Source organism: Copadichromis virginalis, linkage group LG1 (assembly GCF_057382275.1).
Source record: "Copadichromis virginalis isolate Kocher_CV1m ecotype Utaka linkage group LG1, C_Virginalis_male_GT1.1, whole genome shotgun sequence".
NCBI lineage: Eukaryota > Metazoa > Chordata > Actinopteri > Cichliformes > Cichlidae > Copadichromis > Copadichromis virginalis.
Genome location: NC_140618.1, coordinates 32,717,545 through 32,738,497, shown reverse-complemented (window position 1 = coordinate 32,738,497; position 20,953 = coordinate 32,717,545). Strand labels below are relative to the sequence as shown.

The window sequence follows — 20,953 nt, the reverse complement described above, 5'->3', positions numbered from 1 at the left end:
TCAAGTGGAAGAAAAATTGACATTAACAACCTTTTAAAATAGCTAGTATTTATTTTTTTTCAAGATCTCAATGTTTGTTGTAATACATGTACAGCAGAATTCATTTAGATCATTATGAGAGATATGTACTTTAAATCTACGCTGTTAAGACCATGTGAACTGTATCTAATCAGCTCAGCACCACAGGCTCTCTTGCTATTGTTGTAGAACACAGCATGAGGACTTTTTGGTTTTGGGTTTTTATTTTTTACCTCTAGTGTCATTTTTCAATCATTGTTTAAAGAGCAGATGCCTTTTTTGGGTTTTTTTTCCCTTGTCATCTGCAAGTGTGTACAGGATATGTGGATAATGTATTACATATTCTTAACAGCAGAGGATGAAAATGACAGGTTTTTATAAAATGCTCAATTAAGTGAACAGGCTTAAATCCCTAGAATCAGTTGTGGGAATTTGTTGTAACCACAGTCGATCATATGTTATCTAATATTGAATCATGAACCAAAAAAAAGGGTCACTAGGTAACAATGGAAAGTTAAACGCTTATAATTATTAGCATAGACACAATCTTATTTTCATTCCCCTTATGTGTGCTTAGTCTACTGACTCACCTTGGCAAGCCAAACCAATGGAAGCCTAGAGGCCCCCTCCCCCTCCTCCTCCATCCTTGTATATTCTGGGTAAACAGCATATATTGGAAACACTGGAGGTGCTATTTATCTTAGAATAGATGCAAATGAACCTGAACAGGTGAAACTGAATTCCAAGCAGTGAACTAACCCTGGCCATTTTTCCTTTTAATCAGGAACAATCTCTCTGTTCCACTGTAGGACAAAGGGCATTTGGGGGTGGTAACGTTCAAAATTCCCTTTCAGATGTTTTACAAAGAAAGTGATGCATTTGCCACATTTGGGCACGCCAGGATCTCACACAGAGAATTTTGATGAGAAACACAGCAGTAACACAAAAGCTCCACGGGGGTATCTTGTGAGAAAGGTCATTGTGTGGAACAGAATCAGCAAAAACTTATTGTCCATTCCAAATGCCGCATTTCAAGCGTCACTGCTTCTGCCCATCCTGATTTTTGAGGCATCACTGTGGCACAAACAGCAGAAATGATGGACGGATTACTCAAAGTGCCTTTTACTCAAGCTCCTAACTAATGTAACCTTAAATAATTGAAGTGTAAATGTGAATGCAACTTTGTCACGCTCCATGAAATGCTAATAATTGATTGGATTAATGTTTTAGCTAATGAAAGCTGTCCTCCTAAACACAGTTACCACAGTGGAACATTTAATGTTTTCCTCTAAAGGACCCAATATTTTTATAAATAAAACACCATTTCACTCATTTAAAGTCCATTTTCCCCTTATTGGATTTAAAAAAATATTTTTCATCTCTCTCAATATTCTTCAGCTGTCTGTATGCAGCCATTATCACTTTTATTCATCAATGTAAGGAAATTTTTTGTTGGCCCCATATCCTGGATGTCCCGGTTTTGTTTTTTCTTCTTGCTTCGCTTCATTCGCTGTTTGACTTTGAGATGCATCTGCAGCGGCGCCATCTGTCTTGTCGCCTGCAAGAGACGCTAGAGAATGACATATTATTGCTTGGACTACATCGAAAAGGCACAAAGCACTGTGTTTGAATCTTTTTGCATAATTACTGTCATTCTTCTCGCTGATTTTTGACTCACTCGGAACTCTCGGCGCGTCCTTCCCACATTTGAGTGTGCTCTGAGCAAAGCACTCAGCCATCCAGGACAGCACCTCTCCGCAATATCTGACCTGGAGAAAAAAAAGGTCAGAGGTCACTATTTTTAACTTATAAACTACTTCTGCACTAGACTTTAAACTTGAAATAGATTTGGGAAAATGCATCCCTGGATGGTGCTATTGAGCTCAGTATACCGTTTACCTGACTTTCCATGGATGCCAGTCGTCTCTCTTGGTCCTTAAATCCACCGACAGTCTTCAGCAAGCTTTGAACCCTTGATCCCAAACAAAGTCATTTAGAACATTTTAACCTTAAGAGACACAGATTGGTGCTGTGCAGGTACTACAAGAGTTTCTAACTTAATTGCTTTGAGAATAGCATGCAAACTTTTGCAAAAGAATTATGAAGTGACCGTTACTTTGAGGAGGTGCTCTTGAGTCTCTCCTCGCTGCTTTCCCAGTGCTGACGCTCTACTTTGGCCAGGTAATTCTCTTTCTGCACAGTCTCCCATGTTATCAGCCTCTGGTCCAGCCCCGCCGGCAACTCCCTCTCTGGCAACACACAAAAGCAAGGAAGTGAGTAACCAATTAACCTAAAAAAGTTCCACTTGGTGGGTGAGAGACAAAGATAAGCCCGCCATGTGTTTGCCTGTGTTTGATTTGGTTTTTGTTTAGCCACCTAAGCCGCAGAGGACTCTTTCAATGTCTGTTTCAAATAACGGCTTAATAGCCCCTAATGGAAAAGTGTATATAGAGCCTTCATACCAAGACGTTCCTGCTTGGACTCAGGCTGCTTAATTAGGCTGAGGAAGAGCTGAGAGAGGTGGCTGATGATGATGAAGGGTGGGGCCAGTGCTGGACGGCTGTGGTATTCCACGATCAGGTTATATCTTTGGAACTTCCAGAAGATATCTGTGTTGCCTTGCACTACCTGGAATGTGTAGCTGCAAATGGGGGAAGAAGCAAGTAAACCAGTTTGTGTATGTGTGTTTTTCTTTTTAATTTTATAATTTCAATAAGCCACTGGCTCATCTCATGTGATCAGACGGGCAAATGTATGCACGTTTTCCTGGATTCTCATCCCCTGACCTGAACATGGCAATGAGGAGGTTCATCAGCAGGACATTGGTGACGAGGAGGTAGATAACCAGCAGCAGGATGACCAGCCAGTTGGCATAGACGTTGGGACATGGTGGCCGCAGGCCCTCGATAATCTCGTCTGAGTCATCGGTGCAGTTCATTTCAGGCATGCGAGCAGCTGCGCTCCATTAGATGTAAGAACAAGATACGATAAAATTAGAAGGGGGGGAACAAAAAAATCTAGGGCAAACAGATTACAACCCCAATGGCAAGCATAAGCAAAACATTAATTACACATCTTGGCAAAGTATTTTGCATTTTTTCACAAACAGATAAACAGTTAAAGGATGTATCGTACTGTCTATCTCCTCCAAAGGGATCTGGCCAAAAATGTGCAGGTAGGGACGATACAGCGCTCTGCGAAACACCCAGTCAATCCTTTGGTCATTGGGGTGGAGGAGAGCCTGGGTGGCAACTCCGTATGCAATGAGCCAGACACACAAGAAAAACAGGAAGAAGAAGACATCCTTCATCTGTTTAAAAAAAAAAGAGAGAGAGAGCAAAAGATCTCCGTCTTAATCTTCTTTTTAGGCGTCTTCTTCTATTAGCAAGAGCACAACTTAAAGTCATGATTTTGTTTTGGTCACCATTCTTTCCACAATGATGATCTTGGGTCCCAGCTGCTTGTGAATGGCAAAGATATGGATGAGACGCAGAGTAAACACCATGAAATCAATGGCCAGAACTGTCCTTCCCGCCTCGTAGGTGTCATTCACCATCCTGAGAGAAAAAAAATAAATCACACCCTGTAGCAACACTTTTCTTTTTTTGCATTCAGCCATTCATTCATTTAACCACTTGCTTACTTATTTTGATGCTTTAGCCACAATCATCACCACGACACATACTAAAGCCTAAGTGCTCACATTAGATTTAGATTTACCTGCAGGAGACCCCAACAACAAAGAGTGAGATGGCAACCATGTCACACTTGTTCCAGTTGTCCTCCACGTAGAGTTTAAACTTCTTTAAGATGCTCATCTCTTCATCAGTGAAGAAGCTCTGTTGTCATAAAGATTAATAAAGAGATATATCTTTTTTTTTTTACATGTGAATATTTTTGTAAAACTGTTCATCAGAAAATCTGAGCCTGTCTTGACTTCTTTCAGATCAAATACTAGAACGACATTCAAACACACCTCCAGGGCCCACAGCTAAAGGTCGATCCCAAAATCAATAGCACTGATACCAACGCTGGTATTGGTATCAGATCGATATTTCACTCTGAAAAGCTGAAAGGTGTGTTTTGTTGTGTTAGCTAATTATTGTGGAAAATACTAATCACAGTGATTTAGTGCTCATTAAAATGTGTTCAGAATTTTCAAATTGATGATGATTCATGTCATAAATCATGATAGACTGCTGTCCCCTACACAGGCTGCCTTTGTAGTTTAAAAGCATTGGTATTTGTATCATTAATAGTGGTCTTTTACCTGGCATCAGCTTGATGCCTAAATGTGTGGCATTGCACAGCAGTCCCCACAGCTCTGCTGCTTTAGAGGGGACCTTCAGTGCAACCAAATGGTGAGTCCTGTCAAATGTCTTTTATACTTAGAGTGTGAGGTTGACTTTTCTCCTGTGACTTGAACAGGTTACCTGAACGTGCCTTAAGAACCACTGCTTGGTCCCTTGATGGCGCAGTTGGTTTGTCAATAAGCTGAGGGCAGCATGTGTGCTTTCACAAAGTCACAGTCTGCTGTGCGAAAGCTTTGAGTGCCATTCGACAGATGTCTACATGACATCCAAATACTTTCAACTGTCCCCAGGTACAAGCTGTAGATTTAAACACTTAAGGTAAACCTAGCTTACACTCAGCAATTAATTATTTTAATAAATCTGCAGTAAAAGATGGTAAAATGAGCAAAATGCACTACTGGCATAACTCTATGAGAGGGAGCAGACTGGGACTACTCGTTTATTAAAAAGCTGGTAGAACTAGGCTGTTGAAGTTTTTTTTTTTTTTTTGTAAAAAAGTATGATAACAAGGCCCCTGTGGCGTTATCTTCATTTAGGAAAAGGCATGCACCTTAGAGCCATCCTTTTGAATGCACAGGGGCCCTGCTGGGCATGGTAGCATGCCAGAGTTGCCTGCAGCAGTGTGGTTCTTATTTTGGAAATCTCTACCATAATTCTGTCTGAATTACACATTGAAAAATAGAGTGGTGAAGGACTTTGTCATCTGGGCATTTTTGTGCCCAAGGGAAGAGAGCTCAGTGGGATCGGTGCAATAAGGGATCATGCTTGTCTGACCTGGCTCACTAAAGAGGCGAAAGGCTTAAAACCCCTGAGACAATGAGCTCACTGTAGCGATTCACATCACCTCCTACTCAGATGTGTCAGAGCCTAACACGTCTAATAGAAATGCCACTGCTTCGAAAAAGGTGTCACGCTGCCTAGAGAGAAAGATGCTGATTCTTGGCATTATATAGGTGCCAGCATGATTAGATGATCACCTGTCGAAGTTCCTCCAGCACCATTGTGAAGACCCAGAAGTAGAGCATTATCTCTGGCGCTCCAGGGCCAAGAGGCGGCGGCGGGCGGAAGTCTAGCAGCAGCACGTAAGTGAAGAGGCAGAGGAAAGCAAAATACATGATGACATTGCCGAGGAACACCGTTACAGGAGCGCTCCAAAAGCGACGCCAGCGACGCAGTAAGAAACGCCACCAAACAGAGGCGCAGCTCTGATCTGCTTGACCTCCAGGTGAAGAGTCCCTGGAAAAAAAAGACACCACATTAATATGTAAAGACAAATCTATATCTAACTATAGATATAATCATGTAAATGGAGATTAACAGCCAGGATTCTAAAATTCAAACATGTTTACTGATGTTATAAGTCTGAGATGGTATGACGGACATCAGGAAGTGTTTTATTCGCATTATTATTCACACTGCAGCTCATTTGTGTTTATAGGGTTTTAGCACCAAGGTTATTATAGATAACTAAAACTAAACTAAAAACAAAACCACAATTAGATGTGAAAAAACAAACAAACATTGTGAAGCATTGATGGATCTGTGTATCGACACTCTGGATGTCTACAAGTCTGTAAGTCAACAGCATTCAAATAGTTAAGTGCTTTTAATGCAATACCTGTACTGACTTTCCTTAAATTTTGCCTCTGACAAATTACCCTTCATATAGTAAAAATTAAAAAGTGTAGACCTAACGCTTGAAGTAATAAAGATTTTTAAAACAGTAAAAACCAACTGAAACAAGAAAATCCACTCTGGAAACGAACTCAAAGTAAATCGAATTAAAAGCAAATAATCAAAAATGGAAAGAAAACATTAAGTAGCTAATTTGTTGTCACAAAAAACAGTCTTGCTGAATAGAAAATATAAACAACAACTGAAATTACATTTTTAGCTTAATCATTTTGGCAAAAAGCAGATCAGTGTGCACTCACGCTGAAGTCTATGAACTCTAAATTAAACAAGAGAGCAAACTCACAGAGGGTCATCATCATCATCGCTTAGAAGTAAAGCCTTTTCTGTGTCCAGACTGTCCAGCTCCACAAACTGCTTGCCAGCATTACGATTGTCAAGTTCTTCATCACTGAAAAGAAAACCCCAAAACCCAGATAATGCACACAACCGAGTGACACAGAGCTCATCAGCATGGCAAAGACAAAAGGTGGAGTTCATCAACAGACTGATCACCTGAACTTTATGAGGTTGGTCCATATGAGCGGTGCACAGAAGAAAGACGCCACGAGTTTGGAGATGGCTGTGTCTGTTTTCATAGACCCCCACCAAATCTTTGTGAGCAGAGCCTGCAGAACAGAATCAGTTTCTCATACAACATTGGCAAACTAGCAGAGTGTGTAAATTCAGGTTACCACAAGGGGGCACCAGAGGCCTTACAAAATTTCTACTTTGCAGCTTGGAGCCCATATTCACAGAAGAAACATATGTGGAGTTATCTCAGATAGACAGACAGAAAAAAAAATCAAAATCAAAATGCTTCTCCCCCAGTCGAACCATTTCATTAACCAGCAGCTACTTTGCCTGAGACCAGGGAAACCCACTTTCTCTTGAAACATTACACATGTACTGGATTGTAATTAACGGCATCCCATTAAAAAGGTAATTCCGACTGTGTGCTATGAATAAAATATATCATTCCCATGTGCTAACCTTCCCTACTGACACTGAATACCAATTAACTCTCACTGATGACTTTCTAATAGCAAGGGCATCTGTTGGAGGCATATTTAGACAAAACTGTGCATAAAGTGGCTTCTAAGTATCTAATGGCATACAGTGCAGAGGGAAATGTTTAATAACTGCTATGGAAACCCAGTATATCAGCAGAGATGGTGGCAAAGAACCAGACTTATCTGTCGGCTTCCCAATACTTAATCTGTAGGATGAAACGTATAAATTTTAAAACGGAGCACCGCATGTGTCTTCTTGTCACCTGAACTCCGTCGTGGGCAAAGAAGGATTTGGCATCTGCCTCAGTTGCCAAGTTAAGGACTGTAGATTTGCTCCAGCAGTGTGTTCTCCTCACTAACAAAGCATAAGCCCTGTCTTCACTGTTGGAGTAACACTCTCCAAAGACATCTGCCACAATAAGAACAGTAGTTACACAGTGTCAACCGCTCAGTTAGATTACATCCAGATTTATATTTTAGTCCCTCAAGTGGAATCTGTTTGTGCTTGTGGATAACAAAAAAAAAGCAAAGCAAAACACTGCTGGCTTGAAGTTAGAGGTTTTACCTCTTGCTATGTTTGACCATTGCATTATCAGCTCCTGTCATTAAACAGTTTATGTACTCACCAAGGGCAAACTGCTCATACTTGGCCTCCTTCATGCTACGTGCGGACTCAGCCTCAGATTCCAGTCGTGCCATCTCTTTCAGAATCTTACAACCCGCCAGGGCTGCCGCAACCGCCTCAGGGCCCTGAAAGATTACAAGAGAGCTGTATCCAAGAAATGGGTCTGAAAGGGGGATTTGAATTTTTGAGAGCTGCATCTTTTGCATCTAAATGCTTCTATTGTGTGCATGGGGCTACTACAGATACAACTTGTAGGTTTTTTCCTACAAGTTGTATCTGCATTCAAAGGCACTTCCTTACATGTCGTGCGACACCGTTGTTATCGGCCAAAATAACTAGTCAGCCAGTTTGGGTATGATAGCAGGCTCTTGAAGGGCTTTAACCATCTGACCTTGAATGTAAGGCATATTTGAATGGTTGTTTTATTTTCAGTCTCTGTAGTTTGATCTATTGAATAACCCAGAAGGAAGCTGCTTGCTTTAGGTTGTATATGAACTGCATGGATTGTGTAAAGTAAAGAATGACTGTTTTCACAGTGTGGCTAGATAGTTCCCCTGAATGTTTCATGAACTGAAAGATTCTTTACAACATATCTATATATAGCTGACATTATAAACCTGTCTGTTGTACATATAAAAATGGACATTTTCTAACTTCTTACAGGTCTTGGGAAGACAAGGAAAGCAAGTATTACATATAGATAACAGCCAGATTCACTCTTTTCTTAACCACTTATCCAACTAGGGCTCTGATAGCTTGGAGTATAATGGTTGGAAGGCTGGGTAGATGCTGGATGGAACATCAGTCCAGGGTTAACGAAAAGACATATTTATGAGATGTTCAAGAGATATTCATGCTTACAAGCAGATCTATGGTCCGTTTAAAGTCACCAGTAATGCTAATACTCATGCACTGGACTGTGAGGAAGAGCAGCATATTGCAGCAGAGGGCTCTTCCCATTTTTGTTTAAAGGATCAATGATTTGTGTTGATTATGCTGCATTTTCTTCACGCTCCTGGGTCGACATACTGTATATGCACATAATAAATATGTGAGATTTTGCTAGCCTGCAAGAATAATTGTCGCCTTCAACGTGGGAAATACTTCAAACAATCAAATTACGAATGCCAGAGTCCAGGCCAGAGCCTGAGTGCTGAGGCGCTAGAGGTGGGGGATGGGCACACACTGAACGCAATTACCATAATTTCAGATAATGTTTGAAATATAAGACGTTGGAAAAGAGCACATAATGATGACCGCGTGTGAGATTACAACAATTGGTTGCCTCAGTTCAGGGAATGGCAATAAAGAAATGAAAGGTGCTTTGAAAAGACGTTGAAAACAAAGAGCAATTATCATTGATGAGTGTCATTTAAACTATTCGTGGGACATCAATCCCTTGTCGGCCTATATGTCTCATTACCTTCATCAGGACGTTAGACACGCATGCGCTGGCTCACCGCTGGTTGGCTGCCTCAGCAAGCAGCCTGACCTTCATTTGAATAATGTTCTTGGAGATAAGATAGCTTTTTAGTTCACCTCAGTTCTTGATAAATACGCCGTTTGCCGGGCTCTTTTTTTTTTTTTTTTAATCTCGAGTGACATTTTCATATGGCAGGACTGACCTACACCTGCACTGGGCTGGCCCGCATCGCTCATCACACCCAAAGCAGAACGCAAACTATCACAGCATAATTCTGCTCACTTCACTTTGCTTTGAGTAGAATTTTCCAAAGCCAGGCACATTTAGTTATTTATCGAGCCGCACAGTGCTGAGATAGTACGAGCTGTAGCTCAACCGACTAAAGAAGCTGACAAGACTGACCATGGCCCAAAAGTAGTTAGCCATCTGCTGCCGGTTCTGAAGGGCCGCCCAGAGGAAGAGATCTCGCCAAGGATGCTCGCAGCGCTCCTCTAACTCAGCCAGATTCTTCTGGGTGTGGAACAGTCGACCCTTTGCTGGCTTCTCCTGGAGCACACAGAGAGAACGCTTAATGTATTTAATATGTATAGTAGATGAGGCAGCCGCACACAGTTTACAGAACAGGCAGTGCTTACATAAGTCAATCTACGACAGTCCTTTTACCGCAAAACCAATTTCCCTCGCTCCGCTGTAAAGAAGTCATAGCTGCTTGGTTGTCAACTGGAATATGTAATGAATTTAGCCAAGCAGACCTTCAGCCAAGAAAACATTTGACTGTGGCTGTGTTTTTCTTTGAGACAACCAGCCTTACAACAGTGAGTAGCACAAAACCTGACAGCATAATTAGAGAAAATATAGGGATTTTTAGAGTGCAGCAGCAGGTGTGATTTTCCACGATGATCCATCTCTTTTTTGCTGCAGTTAGAGAGAAAAAAATGATGATGTGATAGGAGTAACAAAAGGGCTGGCTGCCCTGAAAAGAGCACTTTGGCTTTATTGGGTAGATTTGATGTTTTTTTCTGCTATTAGTGTAGGTAGGATGAGTTGCTATTAAAGTCGCCATTAAAGATTCACTGTCTTCCGGGAAGTCAGTTTACCACAAAGTCTATATATTTTCTGGTTCATTGCATCTTTCAGGCGCTTAAATGTTGCGAATATAGCTGCCTGAGTAGGTTAGAGGTAAACTCTCTCACTCGCTGCTCACATCTCATAGATGAATGCAAACCTTTATGTGGTTTCACAGAGACACTGCTTCATTTTAAGTTGGCAGACCAAAAGGGATGAGAAACCTAACACAGACAACATATTGCTTGTTTGGAACTTTCAAAGAAGAGTACATCACCTACCGTGGGAGTCTTCTGGTAAAAGCCTTTACAAGAGTCGTGGAGAAAGTCTTTCAGCACTTTGGCGACCTCATAGAGGGTGAAGCGGGGTTTTCGGTCTCCTTGCTCGGAAGGATGGTGCCCGGGTGGACCATGTGTCCTGGCAGCTCCGAGCAGAAGCTGCTTCTCCTCGTACTTTTTGAGGAGCAGGTTGTGAAGAAGGCTTTTCTCTGAGACAGACCAGTAAAGCTCCTGAAGACGGCCATAGGTAAGGAACTCTCCCAGGTTCACGCCATTGTCCACGAAAAGGCGTACAAAGTCTGGCTTGTCATTGATCAGTGCATCCATCATCACCTCTTCAAGATCGCAAGCCTGCAAAGATCAGTAGACTTATTACAGTGACTCACTCATGACCTCTCTTCTTCACAGCTGTAAAAATATTCTTTTCTGTTATTATGAAGAGCCTTACCAGTCTTGATTGGTACTCTTATTGTTATTACTATAATACTATTCAATAAATCCCTTTCTTGCAGATTTAATCCAAATGTGAATATTGCAAATTGCACATGCTAAACAGCTTTAAAAACATGCTCTGTAGAGGTCTAAGAGGGTAGCTATTAGGTGGTCTGCTGTGTAATTTTGCACACACATCCATGATCCTCTGAAGGTGAATCCTACTGGCACAGCTGGTGCTTTGAGGTTGGTGTTAATTGCTAACATCTATTAATTAGGCTATGTTAGCAGGCTAATATATCAAAATGATAACAGCCTCTACAAAAAAGGTGGACATAGCCTCTAGGTTTGAATTCCAGCATAGAAGTGTGTCAAAACTTTTTTCTTTGGTTCTTAAATTCTTTCAAATCCTGCCTTCTTCCTAACGGCCAGTAGAGGGCGTGGGCTGGTTGCAAAAAGAGGTCAGATTGTATAAAGATGTATAAAAAACAACCCAACTTTCCACTTTATTTATGATCTCAGTGAACACTATAATGATGATTTCATGGTGTCATTCACTACTTTTAAATCATATCTAGCAGAGAATGGTGCGCAGTTTGTACATTTTGCTTTTATTTAGACAAAAATAGATGACAAAGCAGGGTATAATTCGGACTGTTGCTGCCTGTCTATGTGCAGTTATCATGGGTTTCTCACTCAGTCTCCACTTTTCAGTCATGACATCTCATGTCAGCAAAACATGGCAACTGCCAAAATGTCAGGCTTCAGCCTTCAAAATAGAAGTCCACAAATCAGTGGGCAATGTCACGCTAGCTGCATCCATCTTTTATATACAGACTATGAAACCAGCACATTTGGCTATAATAGTGATAATGAAAAATATTATATCTGATGAAATATATTATTGATATCATTGTGAGCATATTAGAATACTAGCATATTCACAACTGGGCTAGCTTTTGTTTTAATTACCTTAAATAGCCCAGACTCTCACTGATTGTACTCGAAAAATTCCCACTCCCTTTTTATGTTGCTTTAGCAGGCACGCCAGGTTTAACCTCCTAAGACCCGAACTCTTCCACGACATGCATTTTTAATTTCTCTTTGATATTTGGGCATATTGGGGCCCGATGAATGTAAAAACAAAGAATTACCAGATTTTTATTTTTTTTTACCTCATTTTTGTTTTTAAGAAAAGTGAGAGCCACAAATGAGGATATTCATTTTAAATTTTGATAGAACAGTAGCAGTATAATGTCCTCATAAGTGGATATCAGGCCCATGTAGAGCAGAATTGAGTATTTTGGTCTAAATAACCCAAAATGTGATGTCCACATATGTGGACGGCCGGTCCTAGGAGGTTAATTACCAAAATTTGTCAAACCTTGATCAGATCCTTTTGTCTCACCTTCCACTCCACATCTCCATTAAAAATGTCACTCTTTGCAATGTCCACTCTGTTCCAGGCCACTGCCAGCTTCAGCTCATCCAGAAAGTCTTGGGCTTCTTGACTTTGGCTCTTGCAAGCTGATAAACACACACACACACACACACAAAATGTCAACAGATTTACAATCTATCAAGCGCTCAAAATGTCAAAGCTCTTTCTTATTGCAACTGTCATGTCAGGAAACCTGTAATTGTGCAGCCTTAGGAAATTGCAAGTTTCTTAAACATATCTCTCACAAGAAAAATATTTTACCTTTGACTAGAGCTTTGAGAATGACTGTATCCAGCTCAGAGCTCTCTTGTTCCGGGTCATGGACAGTGAGGAGATGCTCGTGATCAAGTATCTTCTGAATCTGATTGTCAGGGCGACAGTCAGTAATTATGGAAATATCATTTGAGTGACGCAATTTATTAAAGAGAATTTAATGTGTTGTATACAAAGTACCTTTATTATGTGTATCAGCTCAGAAAAAAATATGTTACGAAATTGTTGTCTTGCCTTCCCTCCTTGTGTTCTTAATTAGGTCATCACATACAAATGTTGACGATAATGATGAAAATCCTACATTAGCTTCCTTCACAATCTTCCCCAGTGTGCCCTATTTTTCTGCCAATGTTCAAGTCTTGTGATGTGCATATCTGTATATGTGCCTGCTCCACGCTGTGCACATCGCTCTTACCAGCTTGACCCAGTTACTGATGTCTGTGCTGTGGTGGGCATTTGGAAAGGTGTCCAGCAGCAGCTCATGAACACTGTCCGTATCCCAGCAGCCCCTATTCATCAGTGTGACAAGGATGTCAGCCACACCTCCAGAGCCTGCCAGGATCAGCCATGGTGTCGAATTGCCAATGCCTTTATACATTCTCTGCAAGAAGGGACACAGTGTTCTGATGAATTTTCAGTTGATATGATTTTTTTTTTAAAGATGATAACTTCCCAACTAAACATCAACAAGAATTATATTTCTCAGTGTAAGCTGTAGTCTATAATCTCCTCAGTAATGGCTCTATTTATGCAAATGCATTGGTGACTTTGATGGGCTTTTTGGTTGAAGAGATTAGTTTTGTGAAAACAGAAAGAATTTGTTTCTCAGTCTGGCTTTGGTCTGCTGCCTCAGGAGATGGCACCACCAAAATTTGACTCAGAGCCTAATTTTCAAGCCTTAGCCAGCGTTCAAACTGAGAATGTGCACATTTGAATGACAAAACAAATCTGCCTTTCAGAGGGTTTCTTCATGGTTTCGCCTTTAAAGTTCTTGAGAAGCTAATGTAGCACAATGAAAAAAAAAAAGCTTACTTTTAGGATCCTGGGTTCTCCGTGGACCAAGAGACACAGAACAGGGATCTCAAAACTTCCTGCACCTAGAAGAATATTCACAGAATGAAATGCAGAAAAAGGAGAAGCTGGGGTGATGGTGGGTTGCAAAGAAGCTTACAGGGGTAGCATTAGTAGCTCTGGGCAGGCTAAAGCAAGTTAAATATAAGAGGTTCACTAACAGGAAGTGTTACCTACATTGGTTGTGCATGCTCTATATGTAAAAATATCTCTGTGATGTGTTCCCTTTGTCTCTAAGTTGTGGATAGTTGAACCAAATGTTGTTTTTATTTTTGCTCTGATATTAAATGTGAACAGCTTTGGAAACCCGAAAAGGAAAATGACTGAAACACTATTTATGGAAACAGGCTACTTTTGAATATGCAGTAAAAGTAGTAAGTAAGCAATTAAGTAAGGCTTATTTATATCGTTCTTTTCAAGAACAAAAGTCACAAAATGCTTTACAATTTACAATTACAATGGAAATTTTAATTTACAATTAAAATGGTAAAAATAGACTCCATTAGATTCACTGCTATTGTGCTTGTGAAGTAATTCAAGAATTCATAAACATCATAAAATATGAATATGCTTTTTTTTTCCTTTTTTGTTTTTTAAAAAAAAGAAGCTATTTATATATGAAGCAGCCACATGTACTATGTGCAACACCACAATGAAACAATGCCAAAATGCATCCATAATTGAAATCCATAAAAGCTACCATTTGTCACAATGAATTCTCGTAAGTACATTCCAGTGTCATTTTTACATAGGTACATGTAAAGGAACGATATAAACTTTTAATGAAGCAACGTTAACATACGGCATACTGCTTAAGTCAAAGATTGGTTCCCAGCAATGACCTAAAAGATTTTTACCTCCGTAACCTGTGCGCTGAAGAGAGATATGCTTGAGCAGCTTCACCCTCATTTCACTGGTGGCTCCAGGTCTGTTGGGATCTTCCTCAACCAGAACAAAGTGAGAGTGGTGACTGTCCAGGGAATACACTGATCCATGGGGCAGGTCTTGAGGCTTGTATGCTGCGGGTTCATCAACCTTAAGAAAATATGAAGGGATACTCAGCAGGAAAGAGGACAGCGACAACACATTAACACGAGAGATGTAAATATTAGTTCATGGAGGATACTAATATTGGCCTTGTGCTCCCTTTGTGTGAACAGGAACCTTGGCTGTGAGTAGTGCCTCTCGGTTGTGGATCATGTTCCAGGGAGCAATGCCAATGGCCACAACACGAACTTTAGAAGAGGTGCTGGCCAAGGAGTGATCTCGTACCGCCTGGCCTAAGTGCTTGGTGATGCCAAAGCGAAGGCCATTAGTCAAAATCCATGCCCCTAGAGAACAGCAATGCAGTTGTATATGTACATATGAGGTTTTGAACGTTTGATGTCTAATTTTACATGATCTCTCTGCAAAGTTGTAATTCTGATGAGTATCAAACTGGAAAGTTGGATCCAAGATTGCATATTAAACTATTGTAGCTGCCAATATAATCATAAAGCTAGTTATTCTGAAATTAATCATATCATTTATTAATGAAAACCACATAATATCACAGAAAAAAACAACACTTTATATATCAAATAAAAGGCACTCTCTTGCCAGTATAGCAGCCTAAAAAGATTCCATTTCTGTGATTTCAAAAGCCAGGGCCAGTTTGTACCCTTGATTATAACCTGTGCTTTGTGCAGCCTTCACAAGTCCCTTTCTCAGTGTGTCCCTAAGCCAGGGCCTCATCTGAGCCACCTCATCGCCTCCCACTACTGCAACCACCAGGTGTGGAGGAGCAAGACCCCACTCTTCTGTCAGCATCTGGTAGATCAGCACTGGGTCTGTGTTGCTGCGCACCCTCACAAACTGATTGAAGGCAAGGGGGAAAGTGATGCGTCAGTATACCGGTTGAACTGCACACTCTTGTTATGTTACTTTCCTTACTCGTTATGACATCCAGTCTCACCTTTCCTCTCGTTTTAGTCGGACCGAGAAAGTCAATGTCACCAACTCTGCCAGCTGCCCAGTGGCTCTTCTCTTTCTTCATTCTGCTGCCGAATCTTCTGGCTACATTCTCTAGAGTCTCATCTACTGTAGAGCAGCAGGAACAGCCCAGCAGGACACTGACAGCAAAAAAGTGTGAAATTGTTATATGCATCAGTCTTCTGCAGCACAGAAAAGGTATGAAAAAGAATCAGATTCAATTTTTATCTAGACTATCCTGCCCACAAAGCTCCTCATAAACATGCAGCAACACTTTTCTGTGCTGTTGCAATTACAAAAGGACAGTTAATTTCACCTGCCAAGGCTGTTACACTGTTCTCTTTGCTGATTTGGTTTGCTTCTTATTACCGTGTGTGTTTATGTATTTTTTTAATATAAAAAAAAGCTTGTCAAAGTTCAACAAAAACACCTTAACGTTGACATTAAAGCACTATTAAAATTCATATCTAAGATTCATCCAGGTTGCACTGTGTTCAGCCTATTTATATTTATCATTGCTGCCCATTTGTAGTTTGCTGCATTTTGTATAGTTTCTAAAGGCTTTCTGCAACTTGTGTTTTTCTTGTGTATATTTGCATATTTATATATATTGCCTATTTCTTTCTTTCTTTTTGTATGCATTCCATGTTTGTATGCACAAACTTTGCCAAATAACAATGATTCCGATTCTGATCAGACATAATATTATATTATGGAAATTCTCCATATGTACCACACTCATTTCTATTTTTTTGTACATTGAATTGATTATTAACGATATTTTAAATATCCCTAACATACACTCTTTTTGTTTTCTTTCCCATATGGTAAATGGACTGGTTCTTATATAGTGCTTTTCTACTCTTCTGAGCACTCAAAGCGCTTTATACAACTTGTGCATTCACCCATTTACACAAGCACATTTGTCTAAGTGCTTTTTTTTTTCTTTAGCTAACATTCACACACATTCATACTCCGATGGATGCATCGGAGAGCAATTTGGGGTTAGTATCTTGCCCAAGGATATTTGGCATGCAGACTAGGGGAAGCCAGGAATCGAACCACCAACCTTCCGAGGTGACCTGCTCTACCACCTGAGCTACAGCCACCCCATAGCATTTTTCCTTTTTTTTTTTTTTTTAACATAAGTGGACTGAAATCAGTAATTAATGCTATTCCATTAACTCTCACTTTAATTTTCACTTGAGTAGAAGCCTAATATTTCCAGACAGGGTTGAAGCTTCCTGCAGTACCATTTTTTTTTAATTTGATCAAGATGCATAGATGGAATAAAAAATTGGGAGGTTATTTCATTAATTGAACTCATTTAGATGATTTAAATGCTTTATGGTTTATCTGCTTCGTCCAGTATTAGCTAAATGAAAAATGTAGCTCTGTGCTTTTCTTCTTATTTAATATCGGAGAAAGCATTCATTTCTCCACAGCCAGGAATGGACCGGCTCTCATGAATAATTTAAAAAGAAAACTGTACTTGGATTTAGTTAATGTTTGTTAGTCCAGTGCAAATGGTTTCATCCTGTGGCACTCTTGCCCGTGAGGCCTCTTAAGCGTTGGCCTTTTCAGCTGCTCTGATGATGACGTCCTCATCACGAATGCTTCTGAACACTCGTTTGAGAAAAAAGCTTCTGTCAGAGCCGATAATTCTACTGTAGAAGAAAAAAAAAGTTTCTCTTGTTTCAGAGTGCTGCACACACAAACACACACACCCATGTTCCTCTGACCACTCCAGCGTGTCCCCACATTGCAGGCATCGCGTCTGTGGTTGCAGCGTCCCCTGTAAACAAATGAATACCCAGATATTAGCTCGCTTTAACGATAAATCCATTATGACTCACTCACCGCTGGCTCTACAGACGGAAAGCTTCTTAGAAGTACATGTGGTCAATGCAAAGCTGGCAGAATTTTCATTCTCGCTTCATATGCAAAGTGCTTCGTGCCCCATGTTTGAACTACAAATGCACAAAACCCTCTTTTTTGCTGGTATGCACGAAGCAGGGAAACAGAGATGCATCTGAACCTCTAAATGTAAGCCCCCTTATAAGTTGTGAAATGAGGACATTTGCTAGCCCTGTGCAAAATTTTAGGTGCTTTAGATATTTAGGACTGTGTACATCAGTCAATGCATCAGATCAGACCAGCATTTATTGTGCAGCATTACAACAGCACCAAACATACTTAAAGCCTCATAACAGACTGTTTTGAGCTAGAAGAACAAGGAGTCTTGCGACAGATGGCATGGTAGACACAGAGCCCTGATCTTAGCATCATGGAGTCAGTCTGGGATTATATGAAGAGGAATATGCAACTAAGACAGCATAAATCAGCAGAAAAAAATGTGGCAAATTCTTTAAGGCACCTGGAACAACCTAACCTGGAAAGAACCTTGAGAAAAATGGGGAGGGGATCTGCTTTTGACATCGTGACCTTCTTTATACGGAGCTATTGTTTTACAGTTCAGTTTATCTCGGGATGAGTCTTTTCATAGGAACCAAAATACACTGAGCTCAGAAAGAAGGCTCATTTAATATTGATAAGATTACCCATTTGCCTCAGTAAACAGACACTTTTATCAGCCAGCCTTATTTGCATGGGCGCTTGAGCAGCTTTGTGAAAGACGATTAAAACAAACAAAAAAATAATAGTAGTGCAAATTCCTGTGACCGACAGCAGTAGCCTCCCCATTTACTTTGAGTAAAGAACATGCGTTTTAAAGCAACTGTGGTTCAATGGTTAATATACAGGCGGCGAGTCAATTTGTGTTCAGCCATCTGTTTTAATGGGAGAGAGCAGCTTGTTGTGGAGGCTTTTATTTGACTACAGGTCTGGGTCTGGGAGGGAGAAGACTACTGGGCATGCAAACAGGACGATTTACATGCAAAGGTAGAGGAAAGGACAAGCAGCTGTGTGTATGTGTGCTGGAGTGGGTATCTCAAGGACACACACACTCTTCCATGCACACACACACACACACACACACACACACACACACACACACACACGCACTTCTAGCTTGAAGTCTAGTATTTAAATGAACTTTGTTAGGGCTCATATGTGGGGCCTCTTTTAAATGCTTATGCATTTGTTGTCATTTAAACTAACAATAATGTTCCATAAGCAATATTTTTAGCACCTTTTTTCCTCACACTTTGCCATTTCACCAAGTTTAGTGATTTGGTGAATGGCTAATAAATATATTCTGTTTTTAAAAAAAACCCTAAAATGTAAAATCTGAAGATTCAAATTTGAGCTATTTTAACTTTTTGTTCTCTGATCTGTTGTTTGACTTTAAAACCTTAATTATCTACTTTATTATTAACTAGTGTATCTTTATGTAGCTTGAGACACACACACAGACACACAATGGTGATCCAGTGGTCATCATTACATGTCTTAACGTGTGTGAGATGATGCTTTTCAGACAAAAAAAGACAACAAAAGGAAGAAGAAGAGAAAAGAAATGAGCTGCAATTTAGATACTCACCAGAGGTGTGTCTTGTCCCTCCTGCATGGCTGAAATAGATGTTCCCCTCTTGTTCCCCTGCAGAACCACACCTGTGAGAGCTCAGCGGGTGTCCTTCCACAAGCCTCAGGTGAACCTCCTGGGCTATTAGGAAGTAGCGCAAAGGTGGGGCCCTCCCTCCAGCCAATCCCAGACACTGGCGTGCACCATCACTTTGCATGTTGGTCAGCCGTTGCACATCACCCTCATCTGGACCACACCTTTACTTGCAAAATGGAACAGCCTTGTGTCTAGTTTCTCTACACTGCAGGGCAATGTTCTTGGACAGCTTAAGAATTATAGGCTTAACATTTCCATATGGAAACTTTCCACATGTTTGACATGGTCAGTGAATGGTGTGTGTTGTATATAAAACGAATGGACACGAAGGTTCAGTGTATTTCCTTCATTTTGGTGCTCTGTATTGTGCTCACTTGCTTCAGTTTATCAGAGGTGTAACTCAAAATGCCTACCGGTCAGTGGCAGACTCAAGTTTAGAGAAGAGGGGCTCAAAGGTCACCAGACTGATCGGGAAAAGTCATATGAGGAGTGCGAATCGTTCCTTCTTTATCATTACTATTCTGATCTTGCAGTGCAAGGTCCATTACCCACAGTTTCTCTAGCAGAGTTCCTGAGTGAACAGGAAATTACATGTGTGGTCCTCTCTTGCTGGTCCACTTGAAGTGTATTTGTGAAGATTTCTCACCAAAATACAACTAATGCAATACAACTAACTCAAGTACAGGTTGCATATTAAAAATGAGCATGGGCTCCATTTTCTGAAAAGTAAAGCCAAAACAGAAGTGCCTCCTCAGGCTTCTGAAAGAGGTTCAATGAGGAGAGATCATTCGGAAGAACTGGACATGATTTATTGAGAAAAAGAAATAAATTAACACATTTAGTGATCAGACTCTGATGATCCATCATGGAAGAACAGAATCCCAGTGGTGATAGGATTTAGGACAGGACTCTTCCGAGTCTAGACACTGGTGGTGGTGAAGATGAAGCTGGAAGCTGAAGATTGATGTAGCTCTGACCAACTCGGATGAGGCGGAGACGGGGAGGAGGCAGGCAGTGATGTCAGTACTGGGAAAGTGAAAGTGATGTAAAGAACAGACTAGCTGAACACCCAGGAAAGCAGAATAGATAATGTCCATGAGAAAAGCAGAGCCCCAGGCAGGGGGGTCAAATACAAGGCCTGGGAGCCAGAATGCTGCCCCCAGTTTAGCAAAGACTCTAATCCAGTCCCCTGGACAGCTTCAGAAAATGTGAAGGAGTGCATAGTTTTCAGAAATGTAACTGTATTTGTATAAGTTTTCCAACGTTTCCAATTGATAAAGACTGCCCCTCACTACCCCCCCCCCCCCCCCCCACACACACACACACAGCCATTCATACTACACTAAAGTAATTAACTATTAGATAAACAATTACATGAGAGAAAAGTTCCTGTTTTTCCAATGTCAGCTAAAGAAATAACAAGATAATGTTCTCTTTTTTGACGAAGGATGGCAGGGTGTAATTCACGGTAGGCCAAGCTTGTTACTAACATGAGGTTTCACTGTCAGATCAACCCCCAACTCATCAGTTCTGCTTTCAAGACATCAAGATACCGACAATAAAACACTCAGCTTGAGGCTGAGTGTTTTATTGTTTTATTGTGTGCTCCTTGTCACCAAACATGTGGCTACCGCCATCTTTTTACATTCAGTCTTAGAATAGGCCTGCAAAAAAGCAAAACCGTACCTGATTTAAATTTAAAATCTCCTTCAAGCTAGTCTCCCAACTTAGCTTCACAGACCACTTAATCACAGCTCGTGGGGACTGAACTGCATTTTG

The 20,953-nt window shown here is 40.7% G+C and overlaps 1 protein-coding gene across 2 annotated transcripts; it reads right to left on the bottom strand.

Annotated features, from left to right (window-relative positions):
- Positions 1-1,092: 1,092 nt before the first annotated feature.
- On the bottom strand, positions 1,093-19,216 carry trpm5 (transient receptor potential cation channel, subfamily M, member 5). Of its 2 annotated transcripts, XM_085460248.1 has the most exons (26): positions 19,097-19,216; positions 17,322-17,389; positions 15,578-15,734; positions 15,297-15,477; positions 14,788-14,954; positions 14,481-14,658; positions 13,585-13,649; positions 12,968-13,153; positions 12,541-12,640; positions 12,247-12,365; positions 10,410-10,757; positions 9,466-9,609; positions 7,642-7,765; positions 7,279-7,424; positions 6,519-6,631; positions 6,310-6,414; positions 5,309-5,567; positions 3,739-3,857; positions 3,443-3,575; positions 3,154-3,328; positions 2,805-2,973; positions 2,481-2,659; positions 2,135-2,267; positions 1,918-1,990; positions 1,697-1,787; positions 1,093-1,588 (listed from the first exon to the last, which is right to left on the bottom strand). In XM_085460248.1, the coding sequence occupies exons 1-26, from the start codon at positions 19,121-19,123 to the stop codon at positions 1,443-1,445; spliced, it is 3,705 nt and encodes a 1,234-aa protein (XP_085316374.1). In that variant the 5' UTR covers positions 19,124-19,216; the 3' UTR covers positions 1,093-1,442. The 2 variants fall into 2 exon arrangements, with proteins under 2 accessions (XP_085316374.1, XP_085316366.1); XM_085460240.1 differs by having other exon boundaries at positions 1,093-1,787.
- Positions 19,217-20,953: the final 1,737 nt, after the last annotated feature.